Source organism: Bactrocera neohumeralis, unplaced genomic scaffold, assembly GCF_024586455.1.
Source record: "Bactrocera neohumeralis isolate Rockhampton unplaced genomic scaffold, APGP_CSIRO_Bneo_wtdbg2-racon-allhic-juicebox.fasta_v2 cluster10, whole genome shotgun sequence".
NCBI lineage: Eukaryota > Metazoa > Arthropoda > Insecta > Diptera > Tephritidae > Bactrocera > Bactrocera neohumeralis.
This window is the reverse complement of record NW_026089623.1, coordinates 22713721-22733170: the sequence shown is the minus strand read 5'-3', so window position 1 is coordinate 22733170 and position 19450 is coordinate 22713721. Positions and strand designations below refer to the sequence as shown.

At 38.4% G+C, this 19450-nt stretch overlaps 1 protein-coding gene across 3 annotated transcripts in view; it reads right to left on the bottom strand.

Annotated features, from left to right (window-relative positions):
- The window catches only part of LOC126765239 (protein Wnt-10b), a 690717-nt gene that overhangs the window by 530068 nt on the left and 141199 nt on the right, over positions 1–19450 (bottom strand). Inside the window, exon 4 of one of the 3 annotated variants that reach the window (XM_050482917.1) lies at positions 4718–5698. The exons of the other annotated variants lie outside the window; for them this stretch is intronic. Within the exon in view, the coding sequence (XP_050338874.1) occupies positions 5079–5698 (620 nt within the window). The 3' untranslated portion in view covers positions 4718–5078. Of the gene's footprint in view, positions 1–4717; positions 5699–19450 lie in introns of those variants that run through there. 3 annotated transcript variants of the gene reach the window in all.

Here is a 19450-nt window from a genome sequence, read left to right as displayed (position 1 = left end):
TTGCCCACCCTGGCGTTAAAGTCGATTTTGATAACGTTGCGGGGGCAGCTCTCATAAGTGCGCTCCAAGCGCTCATAGTAGGCATCTTTGGTCACATCGTCCTTCTCTTCTGTCGGGGCGTGGGCGCAAATCAGCGATTTGTTGAAGAACCTTGCTTTGATGCGCATTATGGCTAGACGTTCATCCACCGGAGTGAATGATAGTATTCAACGACGGAGTCTCTATCCCACCACGAATCCCATACCAAACTTGCGCTCCTTTATACGGACACTGTAGTAAATGCCACAAGCACCTACTCGCCTCAGTCCTTGCCCCATTCATCGCATTTCTTAAACTGCGGTGATGTCAGCCTCCACTCTTACGAGGTCATTAACCACCTGGACAGAGGCACCTTCCCAATTAAGGAACCGGATATTCCAGGTGCGTGCCCTTAAATCGCAGTCCTTATTTCGTTTGCCATGGTCGTGATCAAAAAGGGGGTCACTCCTCCGAGGCTTGTTGTTTCTTTTCATCGGGTGCGTTTTCTACGTGGCGCAAAACCTTGCAGAGGGGACGTTTCGCCTTCTCACTTTAGCTCGCCTTCAAACGGCGACTACGTTTGTTTTTTTAGGCGGTGTCTGTGGAAGCATGGATTAGGTTCTTCATGATAATTTCTTCGTTTCCTTCAATCAATATAATTTGATTTTTGAATACGTTTAATAGACGTTTAAATACCTTTGCAGCGAAGAATAAGCTTTGAGTTATCCTTTTCTGCGCTATGTTTTGAACTCTCTTCTGTGGATGTTAACTTACTACGACTACGTTTGTTTTTCCTGGTTTATAATTATATTATATTTTCTCCTTGCTTTCCACCGTTTTAACTTCGCATTGTTATTGCTATTGCTTAATTGAAACGTCAGCGGTGACCAGTAAGGATTTTTATTTCTTTATATACATACAGGTAAGGTCTTAATTTGTCGAGGGACTATACTATGGCGAGCATTTCTTTCTCTATTGTGGAGTAATTCGGTTTTATTGCGTGATCTAGTTATGGGTCTGTCTTGACCGATTATCCCTTATAAAAGGACTGCTCCAATTGCAGAATTGGAAGCATCTGTCGTCAGAATTAAAGGTTTGTTTTGAAGTCTGGGAATACCAGAATTTCAGAACACTTAGACAAATATTTTAAATCAATAAATGATTTTAAGCCTTCCTCTGTTTGTGAAATCAGTAACTTTGGATTGACAAGCTTTTATTTGAGCATTTTATAAATTTAATATGATGCGGATATTTTTTCAGGATCTGGCAAATTACCTTCTCTCGTAACGATATGGCCTAAAAAATTTACTTCTGTTCAAAAAAATTTAGATTTTATTAGATTGACTTTTAAATTTGCTTTATTCAAAATCGTGAACACCTCTTCAATATTTTGTAAATAGTCTTCTTTAGTTTTCCCTATTATTATAAATTCGTCGATATATCAGGATTTTTCTATAAGAATTTGAGAACATCTTTGATCATTCTTTGAAAAATGGAAGGGACATTTTTAAGACTGAATTGCAACGTAGTAAATTCATATTTACCATTGGCTATAAAAAGGCAGTCTTTTCTAAATCCCTTTCCTTCATCCTGATTTGCTGGAATCCGGATATAAGGTAGAGTGTAGTAAAACACTTCCGCCCAAGATAGCGAAAGTGTTGTTTATATCAGGTATTGGATAGGAAACAGGTATTGTTATTGCATTTAGTCGCTTAAAATCTACATCTGCTCTATACTTTTTTTTCTCCTGATGAACCTGGTTTTTTAGAAACAATCCACAATGAGGAAGTGAAGGCCTTATTACGTCATTGTTTAGAAGTTCTGTTATTTGTTTTTCTACTTCGTCCCGTAAGTTGGTTGGGTAGGGATATGATTTTGTATAGATCGGCTCTCCACTTGTTGTTCTTATTTCTGCTAATACAGTTGTGTCAATTGTTCCACTGTCAGAGACTGGTCCGAAAAGTTCCGAATATTTATTTATCATTTTCTTACCTTCGTGTTCATTTTGCGTTTTTTGAATGTTATTTACTTGTTTGGAGATATTTTGTTTTAGTGGAAATACCACAGCCTTAAGGGTTATTGTGTATTTTATCCTATTTATGACTGCTCCCAATTCTTTGAGGGTATCATCACCAATGTTGCAATGAAAGGATATTAAATTAGGTAACATAAATAATCAAAATTATTTGTAATACGTATACTTCCTAAGATTGGTCCACATAGTTAATGGCTTATATTTACTTCCCATGCGGCTGAGTGAACCTTAAAGAAACACTTAAGTTTCCTTAATTTTTTTGAAAGTTTTTCGGAGACAAAGTTTTTGGGTTTTCCTACGAATATTTTAATGGCCTTTCCGTAGGCGTATTATTCTGTCGATTCATATATGTAGTTTATTCTTCGTGAATGTATTGAAGGAACCACCTCCATAGGGACTGCAGGTTTAGGATTGGTTGATCTGGTTGCTGGTTTTTAATGTTTTTATTATAAGTTAATTTTTTTTTTGGCCGGGTTTAATTCTTGGTACAAATATTGGCGTTCTAATAGAACGTTATTTGTTTCTCTGGAATAATCCTGACTCTTTATTTTGTTTATTATCAGCGATAATTGGTGACAGATTCTTGCGTAGAATTGTTCTACGCTGAAGTGTTTTTGAGACAAGGATCCCAATTCGTGTTCTAAAGTTCTAAGATCGTGTTTGTCTGAATTGTACAGTGACAAATAGTTTTTCGTTGTTCTCAAATCATCACTAAATATTTTATAATTTTAAGGCTGTACGGTACAACGGAGTGGAGGTCTTTCTCTTCCTCTGTATCCCCCGCGGGTACTGCGTCGAATACTTTCACAGCTGACATCGCGGCATGAAGGCAGCTCCTTTTCATGCTGTCAAAGGCAGCTTTAAAATCGACGAAGGGGTAGTGTGTGTCGATTCTCTTTTCACGCCGTGTCTTAAGCCATACTGATAAGGTCCAACCAGTTTGTTGACGGTGAGCTTTAATCTTTTATACAATACACTCGATAGAACCTTATACGCAATGTTGAGGAGGCTTATCCCACGGTAATTGGCGCAGATTGTGGGGTCTTCCTCTTTGTGGATTGGGCAGAGCACACTTAAATTCCAATCGTTGGGCATGCTTTCGTCCGACTATATTTCACAAAGAAGCTGATGCATGCTCCTTATCAGTTCGTCGCCGCCGGGTTTGAATAGCTTGGCTGGCAATCCATCGGCCCCCGCCGCTTTGTTGTTCTTCAGACTGGTAATTGTTATTTGAACTTCATCATGGTCGGGCAATGGAATGTCTCCTCCATCGTCATCAATTGGGGAATCGGGTTCGCCTTCTCCTGGCGTTTTACTTTCACTGCCATTCAGCAGGCTGTAGAAGTGTTTCCTCCATAATATTAGTATGCTCTGGGCATTGTTTACTAGATCAGCTCCTTGAGTTTTACAAGAATATGTCCGCTCTTGAAACCTTTTATTAGTCGCCGCATTTTTTCATATAATTTTCGAGCATTATCCCTGTCGGCCAGCTTATCAAGCTCTGCATAGTCACGGATTTCTGCCTCCCTCTTTTTCTTTCTGCAAATGCATTTCGCTTACCTCTTCAACTTTCGGTATCTAACCCATCCCGCGCGAGTTACATCACAGGTTACGTCACCTGACGGCATGCAGTTGTGCACCACATCGCATGATCTGCCAGTACGTGACCAAAACAGCTGACTCGGGCATATTTTGAGTCTGTTGGAATGTGCGGTACACCCACACATTGAGGCAAACTTGACTTGCTGATCTGATGGCTCTACTCTACTGTTTGAATGTTGTTCAAATTAGATATACATATGTATGTATGTATCATTTGTTCAAAAGTGCAAATTTCCACAACTGAAATTAAATTAATGGACACAAAATTTTGTTTACGAAAAATATGAGGAAATAGCGCTGAAACGTGGTGTTGTGACAAATATTTATTGACACAAGGTTTGAAAAAAGAAGATAATATATGATATGATAATTATTGGAAAAAAATAGATGGCAAGATGAACATATATTATTTGGAGGAAATTTATATTTTAAATAACGATTACAAGTAAAAACTGTTTTTACTTAAGGATTAAAATTCAATGTTATATGTACTACTTAAAAAGCGTATAGATCGGTATTTTGATACAGATAAAAAATTGTTTTTTATAAAAAATATTTTTTAATTTTTCAAAACCAATATATAAGTATAAAAAGAAAAAAAAAATAAAATATAATCTCGCATAAAAAGATAAAGGTACAAAAAATAATGGCTCAAACGTTGAACGTTGTTTATCAGCAATAACACAATTGCTTCAACAAAATGCTGCACAGCCGGAAAGTAGTATTAGGCTGAAAATAAAAAAAGATCTAAAATACTTACAGCCATTTGATGGTAATGCAAAACAATTACCGACGTTTATTGAGGCAATTGATAGGGTGCTAGCTAATTATGCTGGACAAAGACAGGTAGTATTTAAAGGAGCAATGTCCAATTCACTCTGATTTTGTGGCACCTACCACTTCCACTTATTCGAATAAAACACGCGGCTAAGTTACAAGGGTAATTCAATAAGAATTTAATTCGCTCTTCTTTAATCCCGGTACAAATCTCAACAAATATAAAAATTAAGATTAATACAGTTAATTTTGATTCGATTTTCAATTTGAACAATATTGCGGAACTATTAACACAAGTTAATCTTAATTTAGACCAATGTGCGGACTTTGCTAATACACGATGATCAAAAAAGGCGCGAGGTCACAACGGCAATGCGTTCGCTTCGATTACGGATCGTAACGAGACTGATCAAATTTTCAAGTTGACCCTTTTGACTAATGTGGTATGTGTTTGGGTGTGTGGATGTCCTCTCGCGTGTGGGTGATGTTGATGTGTGGGTCCTGTGGAATGTGGGTTCTGTGTGTGTGGTGTATTGGTGGTGGTGGTAGTGTTTTGGTGTAGTGGCATTAGGGGGGGGGGGGGGGCGGCTTATATCATTTAGCCATCTTATATCATGTAGCCATCCCGGCCCCCCTAGGCGAACATTCAGCCTATCAATCTTTGTAGTTGCTGGAGAGTTGCCACTACGTTGCTGAGTCCAGTAGCGGGGCGATGCTGTGGCGCTTTTGGACGACGTCTGGTTGGTGCAACGTGGTGCAGACGCCATTGATGGGGCGCAGGCCGGGCTGCATTAGTTCGGCGTCGTACCGTCTGGTTTCCGTGCGTTGATCTACCCGTGCTTGAGGCAGCTGGCCGACCTACATCGCGTCGTGGGGTCCTGTGGAGCAGCGTGTGATATGGTCTGCCACACGTGTGGCATAAATCGGAGGAAACACACTCCTGCGTCACATGCGTGTGCGACAGGCAGTTAAGGCAGTGCTCATGTGCCTTGGCAACACGCTGGCGTTGTGTCGGTGTTAGCTCCTTAAAGAGCCCACAATGCTGGAGTCGATGTTTCCGGCGACATAGCGGGCATCGGATCCGACGCGGCTCGACTGGAGCGGATGGCGTTGATGGGGCTTCTCGTGAGCCACTACCAGAAGCGGCAGTCGATACAGTCGCAATGGTTGGGCGAAGTGGAGGAGTAGGCCCAGTACGTGTCCCGTTGGTTGCCGACCGAACAGTTCGTGTTGGGATTGTAGGCATGTCCACGTCCATCTTGATCTCTGTAAAAAATTGTATTTGAATATACATGGTAGTATATAAATAGAATGTGTGATTGTGCCACGTTATGTGGCATGACTGGGTCGTCGTATTGACCGACCATTTTTTGTAATTTTTATTGTTATTGTTAACGGTTGGTTGCGGGTTGCGGGTTGCGATTTTATTGATTTATTTTCATTTGTGTTACGGCATTATGTTCGGATTGTTTAGTATCGGATTTTCGTTATTATCCGCGGTTGGTAGAAAGCATAATTTAACCAGCGGTCTGGTGAGTACTTCGCTTTGAGTACGGAGATCAACGACGCGGATGTGACCGTCTGAGCCATAATGGAGCTTTTCTATACGGCCAAGTCGCCACTCGGAAGGTGGGAGACAATCGTTGTTAATAAGTACACAATCTCCAAGCTTTGGCGCATTTTCTGATGTTTTCCATCGATACCTCTTGTGGAGGTCCTTTAAATAGTCTTCCTTCCATATGCCCATATGAGGAGCTTTTGGGGGGATGAATTGCCAATTAATGCCTTGGGGGGCGTACTTTTGTACAATCTCAGGGGAGACTTGTTTAATAAAGTCCACAAACTGTTTTTCTGTGGCTCTTTGAGCTCCGATAAAGGTTTTTCCATTGTCGCTCATCAGTTTGGACGGAAAACCGCGTCGTCCGACGAAGCGAGCAAATGCCGCGAGAAAAGCCTCTTTTGTCAGATTAGTACATAGCTTGAGGTGCACTGCTTTTGTCATAAAACAGACAAAGACCGCCACGTAGCCTTTCAAAAGGGTAGGAGACCTTAGCATGGACGCCTTTATCTGAAAAGGCCCAGCAAAATCAACCCCTGTGATAGTGAAAGGCAGAGCGAAGTTGCAGCGTTCCGGTGGAAGTGCTGCCATAATCTGCGTCCTCATATTCTGTTTATGCATAGTGCAGATCTTGCACATGAAAATGCACTTTTTTATTTGAGGCTTAAGCCGGGGAATATAGAACTCTTGGCGGATTATAAATTGCATTAGGCGATGTTCCGCGTGCAACATTAGTATATGTACATACTTGAGTAGCAATGTTGCAAGTCGAGACTTCTCTGGTATTATTAGAGGATGGCGTTCGTTATATGTCAGGCTTGAGTTACCAAGCCGACCATTAGCACGAAGCAGACCTTTCGTATCCAGAAATGGATTTAGTACTAAGAGTGAGCTCTTTTTGACAATTGGCTTCGATTCTCTTAGTAGTGAAATCTCGCAGCTGAAGTGGCGCGACTGAGTATAAGTGATAAGAGCGACCTTTGCCTTTTCTAGGTCTAGGTGCGTCAATGTATCGCCTTGGGGATATACTGTGCGTATTCCCTTAATTCTAAGTTTGAGTCGCTCTATGAAGTTGAGCACGTAAGCGATTACCCTGAGGGCTCTAGGGTATGATGAAAATCGCTCAAGGATATCAGTATCATCCAATGTTGTGTGAAAGGAGTCGATTTTTCGACTTTCGGGGGCAATTATATTGCGTATGGGCGATCGTGGCCAAAAATCGGGGGATTCTATTAACCATCGAAGGCCATTCCACCAAAGAGTGGTGGTTTCAAGGTGCAGAGGCTTGCACCCTCTTGTACCTAGGTCAGCAGGATTGTCTGCACTGGCCACGTGTCGCCAAGTGGCTGATCCCACTAGGTCAAGGATTTGAGACGTTCAGTTGGAAATATACGTCTTCCATGCATGTGGAGGTTTTTCTAACCAGGCTAATACAATTTCGGAATCAGACCAGAGATACAATTTATATTTGGTCATATTTAGATGCGTTTGCACTATGGATACGAGTTTGGCTAGTAGTAGCGCACCACATAGTTCCAGTCGTGGCAGGCTTATTGTTTTTAGCGGAGCCACCTTTGCCTTGGCTACCAGTAGGTGACTGGTGGTCGCTATGTCAGATTGTGTGCGCACATAGATGGTGGCACAATATGCCTTTTCAGAGGCATCACAGAAGCCATGTAGTTCGACTTTGTGCTCTGGGGCATAATTTATCCATCGTGGGATTTGTATCTGTGAGATATCCTTCAGATTACCCGCGAACTGGGACCACTTTTCTAAACGAAGTGGTTTCACTTGTTCATCCCCGTCACTTCCGTCTAGCCACAATTCTTGTATTAGAATTTTTGCTTGTATCATAATTGGCGAAAGCCATCCTGCGGGGTCGAAAATTTTTGCCACCGAGGATAAAATTTGCCTCTTTGTTATAGCTGATAGTGCGGATATTGACTCATTAGTGTATGAAAACTGGTCAGATATCGCATTCCATTGTATCCCCAAAGTTTTTGTTGTGCTTTCCTTTTCGAATTTTAGGAAATTAGTGTCTAATAGATTTTCTTTAGGTATGTCCTTTAAAATATTAGGGTGGTTCGCCGTTATCTTTTTCAACGGAAACCCTGCTGTATTGAGCGCTTGTGTCACTTGTGCTAGTGACTCGTATGCGTGTGGAAGATTGTGGTTTCCAGACAGAATGTCGTCTACATACGTTTGTGTTTTCAACACTTGTGTTGCCAGAGGAAATTCTGACTTTGTGTCTTCTGCCAGTTCGTGGAGTCTACGAATGGTGAGGTATGGGGCACAGTTTACGCCAAAGGTAACTGTTTTTAATTTAAAGTCGCGTAGTGGACTATTGGGGGATTTTCGGAAAATAATTCGCTGAAAATCTTGATCATCTTTATGTACGACTATTTGTCGATACATTTTCTCAACATCCCCATTGAAAACGTATTTGTATATACGCCAATTTAGAATGAGGAGCATTAAATCTGGCTGAAGCGTGGGTCCCGTAAATAAAATTTCATTTAGGGAATTCCCCGAACTTGATGATTTTGATGCATTAAAGACAACTCTTACCTTTGTGGTCTTCTTGTCTGGTTTTATTACTGCATGATGTGGCAGGTAAAAAGAACTGTATTTACTTTTTATAATTTTTTCGCCAGGGCTGACTTCCTCCATGTGGTCTAAATTCTTCTAAAACCCTATCGTATTCTGGTTTTAGCTCGCCTTTTTTAGGTAGGTTTTTTTTCATACTTAAAAACTGTTGGATAGCAGAGGTACGAGAATGACCTAAGGCGAGTGTGTGGAGAAATTCTGGCTTTAGTGGGAGTCGTACGACGTACCGGCCATTATCTAATCGAGTAGTTGTGGATTTGTAAAAATCCTCACAATATGGATCTTCTGGGGTTGTGATTGATATGGGGGGAAGTTCTTCTAACTCCCAAAATTTCTTCAGTTGAGTATTGAGGTACTCGTTTGAGATTTCCTCAACTTGAGCTGTCATTGTTGTGACTGGTTCCGCAAATAGTCCGCTTAGGACCCATCCGAAAATGGTATTTTGCGCCAGAAGTGTTTTTGTAATTTTCTCAACACCTTCGAGAATAATTTGTGGTATGAGATCGCTGCCTAATAGAATATCTATTTGAGCGGGAGTGTTGCAGTTGGGGTCTGCTAATTTAAGGTGTGAAACCTTTTGCCAATGCTTGCCATTTATGTGGAGGTTTTGAATAAAAGACGGGTTTTTAACTTAGTTGAATACGAATTGATGTTTCTTTATTCCGGTTTAAAATTCAACTGTCTTGTTCGTCTCTAGTCAAGCGCGCGCTTAGTTCAATTCGTCAAGTTAGTATTCTGTGTGTCAAGTAAGTAGGGTTGTGTTTTTAAGTAGTCAGTAGTTACGTCCACTACGGGTCGTTCTTCCGTAAGCCATTCCTACATTCGGCCGTCCTGATAAGTCGTTCGACCCAAACGAAGGATTCCAAGACTTCATATATTCCGCAACAGATATTGTTTTATGTGGACCCTCATGGTCACCTACCTTCTCGACTGAGTATCTTCCATGTGGAAGTCGTTGAATTATTGAATACGGCCCTAAGTACTTTGCCTTAATTTTAAGACCTGCGCCATACTGTGTCCTCTTGATTGCTACCAAGTCACCGACATTATATTCTACTTCTGGTTTGCGTTTGGCATTAAAAGTTTTTCTGTTCTCTTCTTGAATTTTGGAGATATACTCCACAACCTGACTCCTAACATTTTCACGGTCTTCATGCAGTTCCTTAAGCACTGACTCTTCTAGCAATTTACGAAGTTCGACCTCCTCAAATGTGCGCATTTCAAGCCCTGTTAATATTCTAAAGGGTGTAAAGTTTGTACTTCTTGGAGGTGTGTTATTTATCAGCCGTTGTACTTTCTCAACATGCTTGTACCAGTTAGCCGGATTATTGTGACATAATTTAGTTAACAATTGTATTACGATACGATTTATACGCTCTACTTGCCCGTTTCCACGTGGAACGCCGGTTGCAATGAGTAGATGCTGTATTCCTTCTCTGTTGCAATAATCAACGAAATTTTTGGCTGTAAAAGCCGTTCCCCTGTCTGTTACAATCCTATTAGGGTTACCAAATATGGAAGATTGTTTTTCTAGCCTATCTATAACGGATGAACGCATCAACCACTACTAGCAAGTGATTGTACTTTTTATGAGTCAGTTCCATTGGGCCTATATGATCTATATGATACGTCGCTAGCGGCCTATCCTCCTTATTTATAGGAGAGAGTAGCCCTTCCTTTTTCCCTACCTTCGCTTCTCCAATAATGCATTCAATGCAACTTTTCACTATTTTCACAATCTTTGGTGCTATTTGTGGGATATAGAAAGATTTTTCAACATAATCCTGAGTCTTTTTTGCTGACTAGTGCCCCTGACTATGCGCTGTTCGAATTATTTTTTCTTCCATTGTTTGCGGTACCACCACTAACTCTTTTACTGGGTCCTTATACAAAATACCGTTTTTCAAATAAAAATCTTCGTATGTACTGCATTCTAAAACTCTAGTTACCGCATTTACCCAATCATCACTTTGCTGTGCTTGCCGTAAACGAAAACTTAGCGAATCTTCTAACAGCATTGATGTCATTCGGCTAAGAGCATCAACGTGTTTCATTTTCGTACCAGGTCTATGCTCAATTTCGTAGTCGAAGTCCTGAAGGTACATAGCCCAACGAGCGACTCTTAAAGGTACTTCTTTCTTTTTCATAGTTAAAGCAAACGCATTGCAGTCACTCACTATTTTAAATTTTTTGCCTAGAACGTATATTCTCCACTTCTTCAACGCTTCTATGATCGCAAGAACTTCAAGCTCATACGAATGGTACCTTTGCTCTTCGGGTCTAGTTTTGCGACTCATAAATTGTATGGGATGAAATTGCTGGTCGTCTACGTCTTTCTGTAAAAGAACACCCCCATAGCCGTGTATACTAGCGTCTGTGTGTATCTCAGTTTGAGCACTGGGATTATACAGCTTCAAAACTGGTGCACTTATAAGAGATAATTTAAGCTGATGAAATGCAATTGTCTGCTCTTCTTTGAATTGAAAATCGACGTCTTTTCTTAGTAAATCACTTAATGGCCTCGCAACCACCGCATATCCTTCTATAAAGCGTCTAAAGTATGAGGTAAGGCCCAAAAATCTTTGAAGTGATTTCTTATCATGTGGTAGTGGAAATGACTGAACGGACCTTACTTTATCATTTGATGGTCTGATACCATCTTCATCAATAACGTACCCTAAAAAGTTTATTCGCTTCATTAAAAATTGGCACTTTTGCCACTTAATCTTTAAGCCAAAATTCTCTGCTCTTTTCAAAACGCATTCTAATTTTTCTATTGCCTCTTCTTCATTTTGTGACGGTATAATTATATCGTCCATATAAACAACGATGACTCCTGCTTGGGCCAAGTCACGAAAAATAGCTGAAATATACCTACAAAATACTGCGGGAGAATTACAGATTCCAAATGGGACAAAATTAAATTCAAATTGACCACGGTGCGTAACAAAGGACGTGTATCGCTTGGAATTTGGTTCAACAGGTACGTGAAAAAATCCGTTGGCCAAATCCAGCGTAGAAAAAATTTTAGCTCCTTGTAATTTCTCTAGCACATCATCAATTAATGGCATTGGAAAATTGTCTCGCGTTATCTTCTCATTTAATTTCCTAAAGTCACAGCACAAACGTTTTGTGCCATCTTTTTTTGACACAAGGACTACAGGCGATGCGTATTCTGAATAGCTTGTTTGGATTACGCCATCTTTCAGCCAACTATCCACCTGCTCATCTATTACGCGCTGATCGGAATGCGAAACTCTTCGCGGAGTTTGGTAAACCGGTATATCGTCAGATAAAATAATTTTCATTTCAACCGGAGACTGAGAATTTGGTTTCGGGGTATACTGTTTGACTATATCAGTAACTGCAGTGACTTTGTCTGCAGACAAGTGTGACACATTAAGAGTTGGTACGTTCTCCAGACTGGTTAAATCGCTTTGCATACACAAGGCTGTAAACTCGCTTAAAAGATAGTTTTGCTCAACGTCTGTGACTTCCGCCTCTTGCCTGTCAACTTCTTCATTTTTTACCTGTTCATTAACTTTTCTATTTTTAATTTTAAATGTAGCAGTACCCTCTTCAAACGAGATATCTGCTTTTTTAAGTATATCATTGCCAAGTACAGCTTCATAACGCAAATCTTCGCTTTTAGCTACATGTAAGGTTACGTCTATTTTAATATTATCTACACTGATTTCCCGTGTAATGCTGCCTAATGTAGTCAGTTCGCTTTCTTTTATTCCTATTAATCTACGTTTGTCGCTACTTAACTGTGGGCAATTCAGCTTGGTAAAAATGTCGTTTCGCAATAAACTCAAATCAGACCCAGTGTCTACCATAGCGTCGACTGATATGCCATCTAATTGAATTTTCTTAAAAATTAAACCACTGACCGGATTCAAAGGTGCATTAAACATGGCATTAACCGTACCCTTCTCTGTTTTAATATTTTTTCCACCACCGCTCTTGCATTCGAAACTTCGGTGTCCTACTTCACCACACTTAAAACATTTATATTGTTTTTCCCCTTTTTTACAATCTTTTGCTAAATGTGAAGTTGCTGAACATTTAAAACATTTCTTAACGCTTTCGCTACCGCTTTGAGTAGTTGATGGTTTCGCTATATTCTGTGTATACTGCGATTTGTTCGTCGACTGTCGCGAACCATGCACTCTTTCATACACTTTCAAATTTTCTTTCAAATCCTTGATACACTGCGACTGGTATAAAATGGTTTTGTTTGGCCTAGTATCAGGAATACCTTCAACAAAATAACCTATCAGGCTGACTTCATCTAACTTTATGGGTTTTCCTATTTCCATCAGTGTATATAAATATTCTTTAAATGATTCATTATACCTCTTTCGCCGATTTTGCAGCATTCGATGAACATCCAACGCAGACAGTTTTGTGCCAAACTCGTCTATAATTGTAGATTTCAGCGAATTCCAATCGCTTATACCCTCTTGACTTCGCAAAAATAGTTTTGCTGCTCCCTTTAGCAATTGTTTCCCGTAAACATATTTCTGGAGCTCTGTCCACCCTAATGTTAGTGCATTATCTTCAAACTCTTTAACCCAGACACGAACGTCTAATGTGTCTGTACCGGTAAACGAAGGTAAACTGTCTTCAATGTCTTTTAATGTAAAACTATTTTTCATAACTACGGTTTGTATGGTTTGTGGTACGGGAATCGATGGTTCCTCGTATGTGGATTCTTCTTCACTCTCTTCATCTTCACTCTGTAAGAGACCGTAGTGACGAAGAAGTCTGTCCCTCAGTTCATTCTTTCGTCCTTGAATACTTAAACCAACCTGTCTTAAATTGTCTTTCAAATTTACTACTGTCAAACCTAAAATCGTCTGAGCGTCCATGGTCTTACAGATTATTACAAAACTTATGATTAGTACAAAGAATTTTAAATTATTTATGTGGTAAAATTTTGTGTTTCAGTTGAAATATAATACGTGGTATGTGGCAAAATATAAAAGTAAGTTAATAAAAATGGGTAGTTCCTGCTAAAACTATGTTATTATACAAATTAATGTTATTTAATGAATTCAATTTCAAATGTTTGACATAGTTAACATACATATACACACATATGCATATCTTTCTCTATGTAATGTTTAAGTATAGTAAATATAAGTTTTCGTAGTTAATAGTTAATTAGAAATGTATGTGCCAAATTAATTTAAGTCCATTTACATATTTCATTGACTTTGTTTCGATATAACATTAGCGCAATTTCCGCTTTTAAATTGAATACAATGAAAAATTTTCTTTTGTTTAAATATGGCTATTCTTCAAACTATTCTCAGGTAGAAGTTATTTTGCCTTCTTTACTCTTGTTTGCTTATACATATATCTATTTTCGTTATTGCAACAAACTATTTATTTCGCTCTAGTTTTCTGTTCCTTTAATTCTGATAACTTTTATTAATTCTGTTACTCTATTGATACTGTTTTATCTTTAAATATTATAATACTCGCCTCTTCTCTGCTACTTATACTTATAAGCATTACTTATCTACGTTTTCTGCTGATCTCTGCTATCGCCGTTGCTGCTCTCCTCGGTGAAGTTGTACGACTTATACCAATTTGACTTTCGATACTCTTCGTATTTTGTGATTTGCCTTAATTGTAAAGCACTCCTTTCTAGCTGCCTTTTACACTTCTACAGCGTTGCTCTTCTACTTTCCTGCTGTCGATGTTACTGCTCTTCTTGTTGAAGCTGTTGGACTTATACCGATTTGACTTTCGGTATAGTTATTGCTCGTCTTTCTTTGTTCTTTCTGTCTGAACTTTGCTGCTATCAGTAAGTTGCTGTGCTGCTACTACTGCTGCTGTCTTTCTTCTGCTTCGTCTCAATAAAATTCACTTCTGCTTATCCCTTTCAACACTTATGGTAGTAAAGCCTATTCGCCTTACAATCACTACTGCTGTCTCAATACGTTGCTGTGCGGCGTATATGTACTGATTCAACCTTCGATAGTTTTCACATCTATCTTGCGTGCTCTTTTAAACTTTTAGCACTTTCCACTGTCACACTGTTTTTATTACTCCGTCACTATTTCTATTTCGTTTGCAGTATAATACTGTGCGTTTTTAGGTTTTAACATCGTTTTTAGGTTTTAACTTCGCGTTTTTTTTTCTCTATTTCGCCTTCTTATCGAAAATGCACTTCGGCTTCTTGAAATTTAAATTTCAACCGTCACTTTAAATATTGGAGTTCGAGAAAATTTTTCGAACTATGTCGGCCATTTGCAAAATGTACCATATTTCATAAAATTGGTATCAATTTGCGATTTTCACTGTATCTTTATAATATGTGAAATAAATTCACGTACACCATTAATGTACTTCACAAAATTTATTAGCTTACACAACGTGCAGCTTTCGCAGTTTCAAACTTCCCGAATGTCTCAATTTTCATTTACGCGACACTTGCACTTTATTCGTCGCGCTTTCTTGGCTCAAACATTCAAATCCAGAACGAGTCCCCAAATTTGTAGAGGGTTTGAATAAAAGACGGGTTTTTAATTTAGTTGGATACGAATTGATGTTTCTTTATTCAGGTTTAAAATTCAACTGTCTTGTTCGTCTCTAGTCAAGCGCACGCTTAGTTCAATTCGTCAAGTTAGTATTCTGTGTGCCAAGTAAGTAGGATTGTGTTTTTAAGTAGTCAGCAGTTGCATCCACTACGTGTCGTTCTTCCGTAAGCCATTCCTACATTTGTATGATAGCTTGGAAGCATGTTTGTTAGTTGCGGTAAGACAATAGCTTCTGATTGTATGCGCTTATCCGCTTGGGGGGAAATAAGGGTAACGGGCAGATTTTGTTTGAGTTTTGTACTACTCTTCCGCCCATTCCCGTAATTTCAAAATTAGCTAGTTTTGTTGGCAGTTGTAGCCTACTTTGTGCCCTTGACGCTATAAAAGATCGTTGAGAACCTTGGTCTATTAAGGCCCTAAGTTTAAACAGTTCTCCCCGGTGCTCGATGGAGACCACTGCTGTGGGTAATAATACACTGCTTTGGTTTTCGCTGTGTAGCGTCTGAGTTTTTAAAGCCTTTGAGCAGCATGGTGCTTCTTGGCAATTTTCTGAATTTTGTAAGTCGGGATTTGCTGTTGCAACTAATCTCGCAGCTCTTTTAACATTAGCGTTGTTTTGAGCGAAGCTGGAAAAATTTGTAATGTGAAGCATTGAGTTATGTCGTGTATGGCAATAAACGCAATTAAATTTGCTTTCGCAATCTTTGAGCGCGTGCGCATGAGACAAACAGTTGGTACAAAGTTTTTTTGTTCTTCCGAAATTGTTTCTTTCGTTAATGTTTAGTTTTTTAAATTTCTCGCAAGATTTCAGCCTGTGTCATCCTTTACACAGTTCGTATGACGTATGTTTATTTTGTTCGGATGTTAACGCTTGTGTTTTGAAAAAACTACGATTTAAGTTGTTGTTGTTACTCGCTTGGGATCTAATGAAGCTTCGATTTTGGTCGTGTTGAACGTTTTTAGTTCTGACCATTTTTTTTATCTACCCTTTCTGCAATTTCATATTAGGTAGTTAAGAAATCGTTCATTTGTTGCCACGTAGGGCACTTTCTTCGTGATGAGAGCGATTGCTCCCACAAAAGTAACGATTTTTCTGGTAATGCGGATGTGCATATATTTACCAGAATGGGGTCCCAATTGTCTGTGGGAATATTCTGTGTCGCTAGAACCGACAAGCAATTTGAAACAGTGGATTGAAGTTTTATAAATTCTTCACTTGTTTCTTTCTGTATTTTTGGTAAATTCATTAATATTGTGACTTGTTTGTCGACTAATATTCTATCGTTCTCGTAACGAGCTTTTAGAGCTTCCCAAGCATAATTGAAATTTTCGTCATTAAGAGCGAACTGTTTGACTATTACGCCTGCTTGACCTTTTGTTTTGTATCGGAGGTGATACAATTTTTGCGCTTAAGATAATTTAGGATGGTTTATGTACACGGCCGTAAACATGTCCCGGAAGGACGGCCATTGTTCATAACCTCTATGCAATATTACTGTATCGCATGCTGGCACTTTAAGGTGAATGCCGGAACTCGCCTCTTGGCTTTGAATTGGAGGCAGCTCTACTCTCGGTTGTGGAGTAGGTGCAATTGCTTTAATTAATCTCAATTGATCGGAGATCATGGCTGACTTCATAAACGCAGTTTACAATGCAACACTGCAATGCCTAGTGTTCATAATCGCATCAGACATAACCTTGGCAATGCCGCGTGTTCATTATTGCATGGCAATGCTTTTTTATGCGCAACATATGCCAAACTTGTGCATTGTTTTCATTTGTGATGCTTTAGTGGCTTTTCTTGGCGGCAAAAAGTAAACAAAAACAAAATATAAATATAAATTTGTGGTGAAAATGGCAGATTTATGGTAAGTAAAAGTGGTTTACTTTAAAGATTGCAGTTTTACTTATGATTTTTTAATATTTTCTGTATAGGCATGGTGAAAAGTGGAACCATGAAAGGAAGAAATTACTTATAGAAATAAGATTGAAGTATGAGCCAGATTGCGTTGCAAAAAAAAAAAGAGGAACGCACTTTGGGAGCAAATAATGGGGGATGTGAAGGAAATAGATAACATGTTCCCATTCTCCAAGGACGAAAGTACCAGATGTTTTGTTAATATAATGGACACCTACAAACGAATAAAAAAACGCAACAATCGTCTTCCATGCTTTCGATAACCTTACAAAAATGTTTGGTTTTTGGAATTCTTCTCCGTGAATTTTCGCTAGCTAATAATGCAAAACGACGGCGTTTTCTTTTGTTTATTATATTTTTGATAACACTGCTGCTTGATTCTCTATTATGAGCCAATTCCGAGGCTGTTTTCAAAAGAATACGGCAATATTCCTGCACATTCATTTAAAAAAACTTTGTTGTCGAATATGTTAATGTTAGTGATGCAAGGTACCAATCTTTTGCGCGTTCATAAATGCAGTAAAATGCCAACAATTTATTTGACAAAGCAGTGTTGCCATGCAATATTGCTTTGCATTATAAATGAATTTCTTTGCAGTGTTGCATTGCAAACTGCGTTTATGAAGTCAGCCCATAGCTCGCGTTTCCTCGTACTGGTCTAAGCAGTGTTCATATTTGGAGTATGCTGAAGATTTGAAATTTTCAGGTAGATCTGATTCATCAGATTCTACAATTGCGTCATACGCAGCTTGGAGACGTGTCCATAAATTGCTTAGATTTTCTTTCTTGATTTCTAATACCGATTCAGAATTGTCTTGAATCGGTGAAGATGATAACCGAGTGCAGTATCGAATTAGACTGTCACTCTCACCAATAAATTTAGTATTTGAAACATCTTTCAGCTTTTTTTGCTTCGTAGCACCTTGCTTTGAGCGTGTAGCATCAGCAGGTGTACATGGGCTCTTTTCTTCTGAAATCATTTTTTGTACTTTTAAATATTGTATTGATTTAGATTCCTTAGAATCTCCTTTCATTTAGAAAATATGATAAAATTGAAAATATGAGAAAAACAAATTCTCTCAGTGTACTTCTGATAATAATAAGTACAGGTGAAATCTTCAAGATAAAAAGTTTTTTTTTTGTTGTATACGCAATGTATCAAATAACGAACGCGTTTTTCGTTTTACTTATTCCCGGTGCTTATGTCTTTAGCTATTAGTTTGTTCTTGTATTTGTTTTTTATTTTATTTAATGTTTCGTACTCGTTAGCAAATACTTGTATACGAGCGTATAAGGAGAAAAAGGTTGATGACCTTTGTATATGAGTTTGCACAATATGTGCGAGTTTATGTGCATACGTAAGATGCTAAAAATTAATTTTTTTGTTTTGTTTGCAATCCTGCTTGCTGGTGCTTTAACAAGAACAAGGGGTATTGCTGGACAGGTGCCGATTTGGTCTTTGAATATAAGTATGTGTGTGTGAACACTTCAAAATGGCAATATTAATGTATTTGCTTTTCCTTTCTACCAACTCTTAAAATTTTTTGTTTTATTTTGACCGTAATTATTTTTTTTTTTAATAACGAATTTTAAAATTTTTAAAAAACTAAAAATTTCGCATTTACCGCTTTATTTTTTCGGAATTTTGTAAAATTTGTAAAATTTTAATTTAATTTTGTACCCTATGTACGTTGTATATACCGGCATAGGCAAATTGTATGTCGTATGTATGTATATAATATTTGCCGTACGGATAACGCGGGAATAAAAATTCGGTGAAGTGCAGGTATGCACTTTTGGTTAATACGTAAAATTTTTGTTATGCTGTTTATAGATATACATATGTGGGTGTATGTCGCATTAATTTTTTTCCTCCCTTTGTTTCGGTATGTAAGGTATGTACATATGAAAGTGGTGACTATTTGCATATATGTATGTATGTTTGGTTTTGTTATTTTTTCTTTTCTCTTTTTAAATTTCGCAATTGCCTTGCCTTACTTTTTGCGCAATCCTGCTTATACTGTTGAGTAAAAGGGGTATTGCCGGAAAATTGTGTCAAGTGAATACTTGAAATTTTGTGTTTTTTTTTTATTTTTAATGTTGTGTGTTTAGATACACAAATGTAAGCATAAGTAGGCCTTTTATCAGATATGTATATGCCAGTATACATACAATTATATATATACATATATATATATATTATACTATATACTGTTCATACATATATTTGTATGTACATGTGTATGTAATGTATCAAACTGTTTTCGGTTTCCCGGAAATCAACCGTAAGTTCGGACAGTTTGGTAGCAACCGTTCTATTAAAATTTACAGGATCGTATACAGTTTTTATATAGATCAACTGTAACTTTCAACATACATAT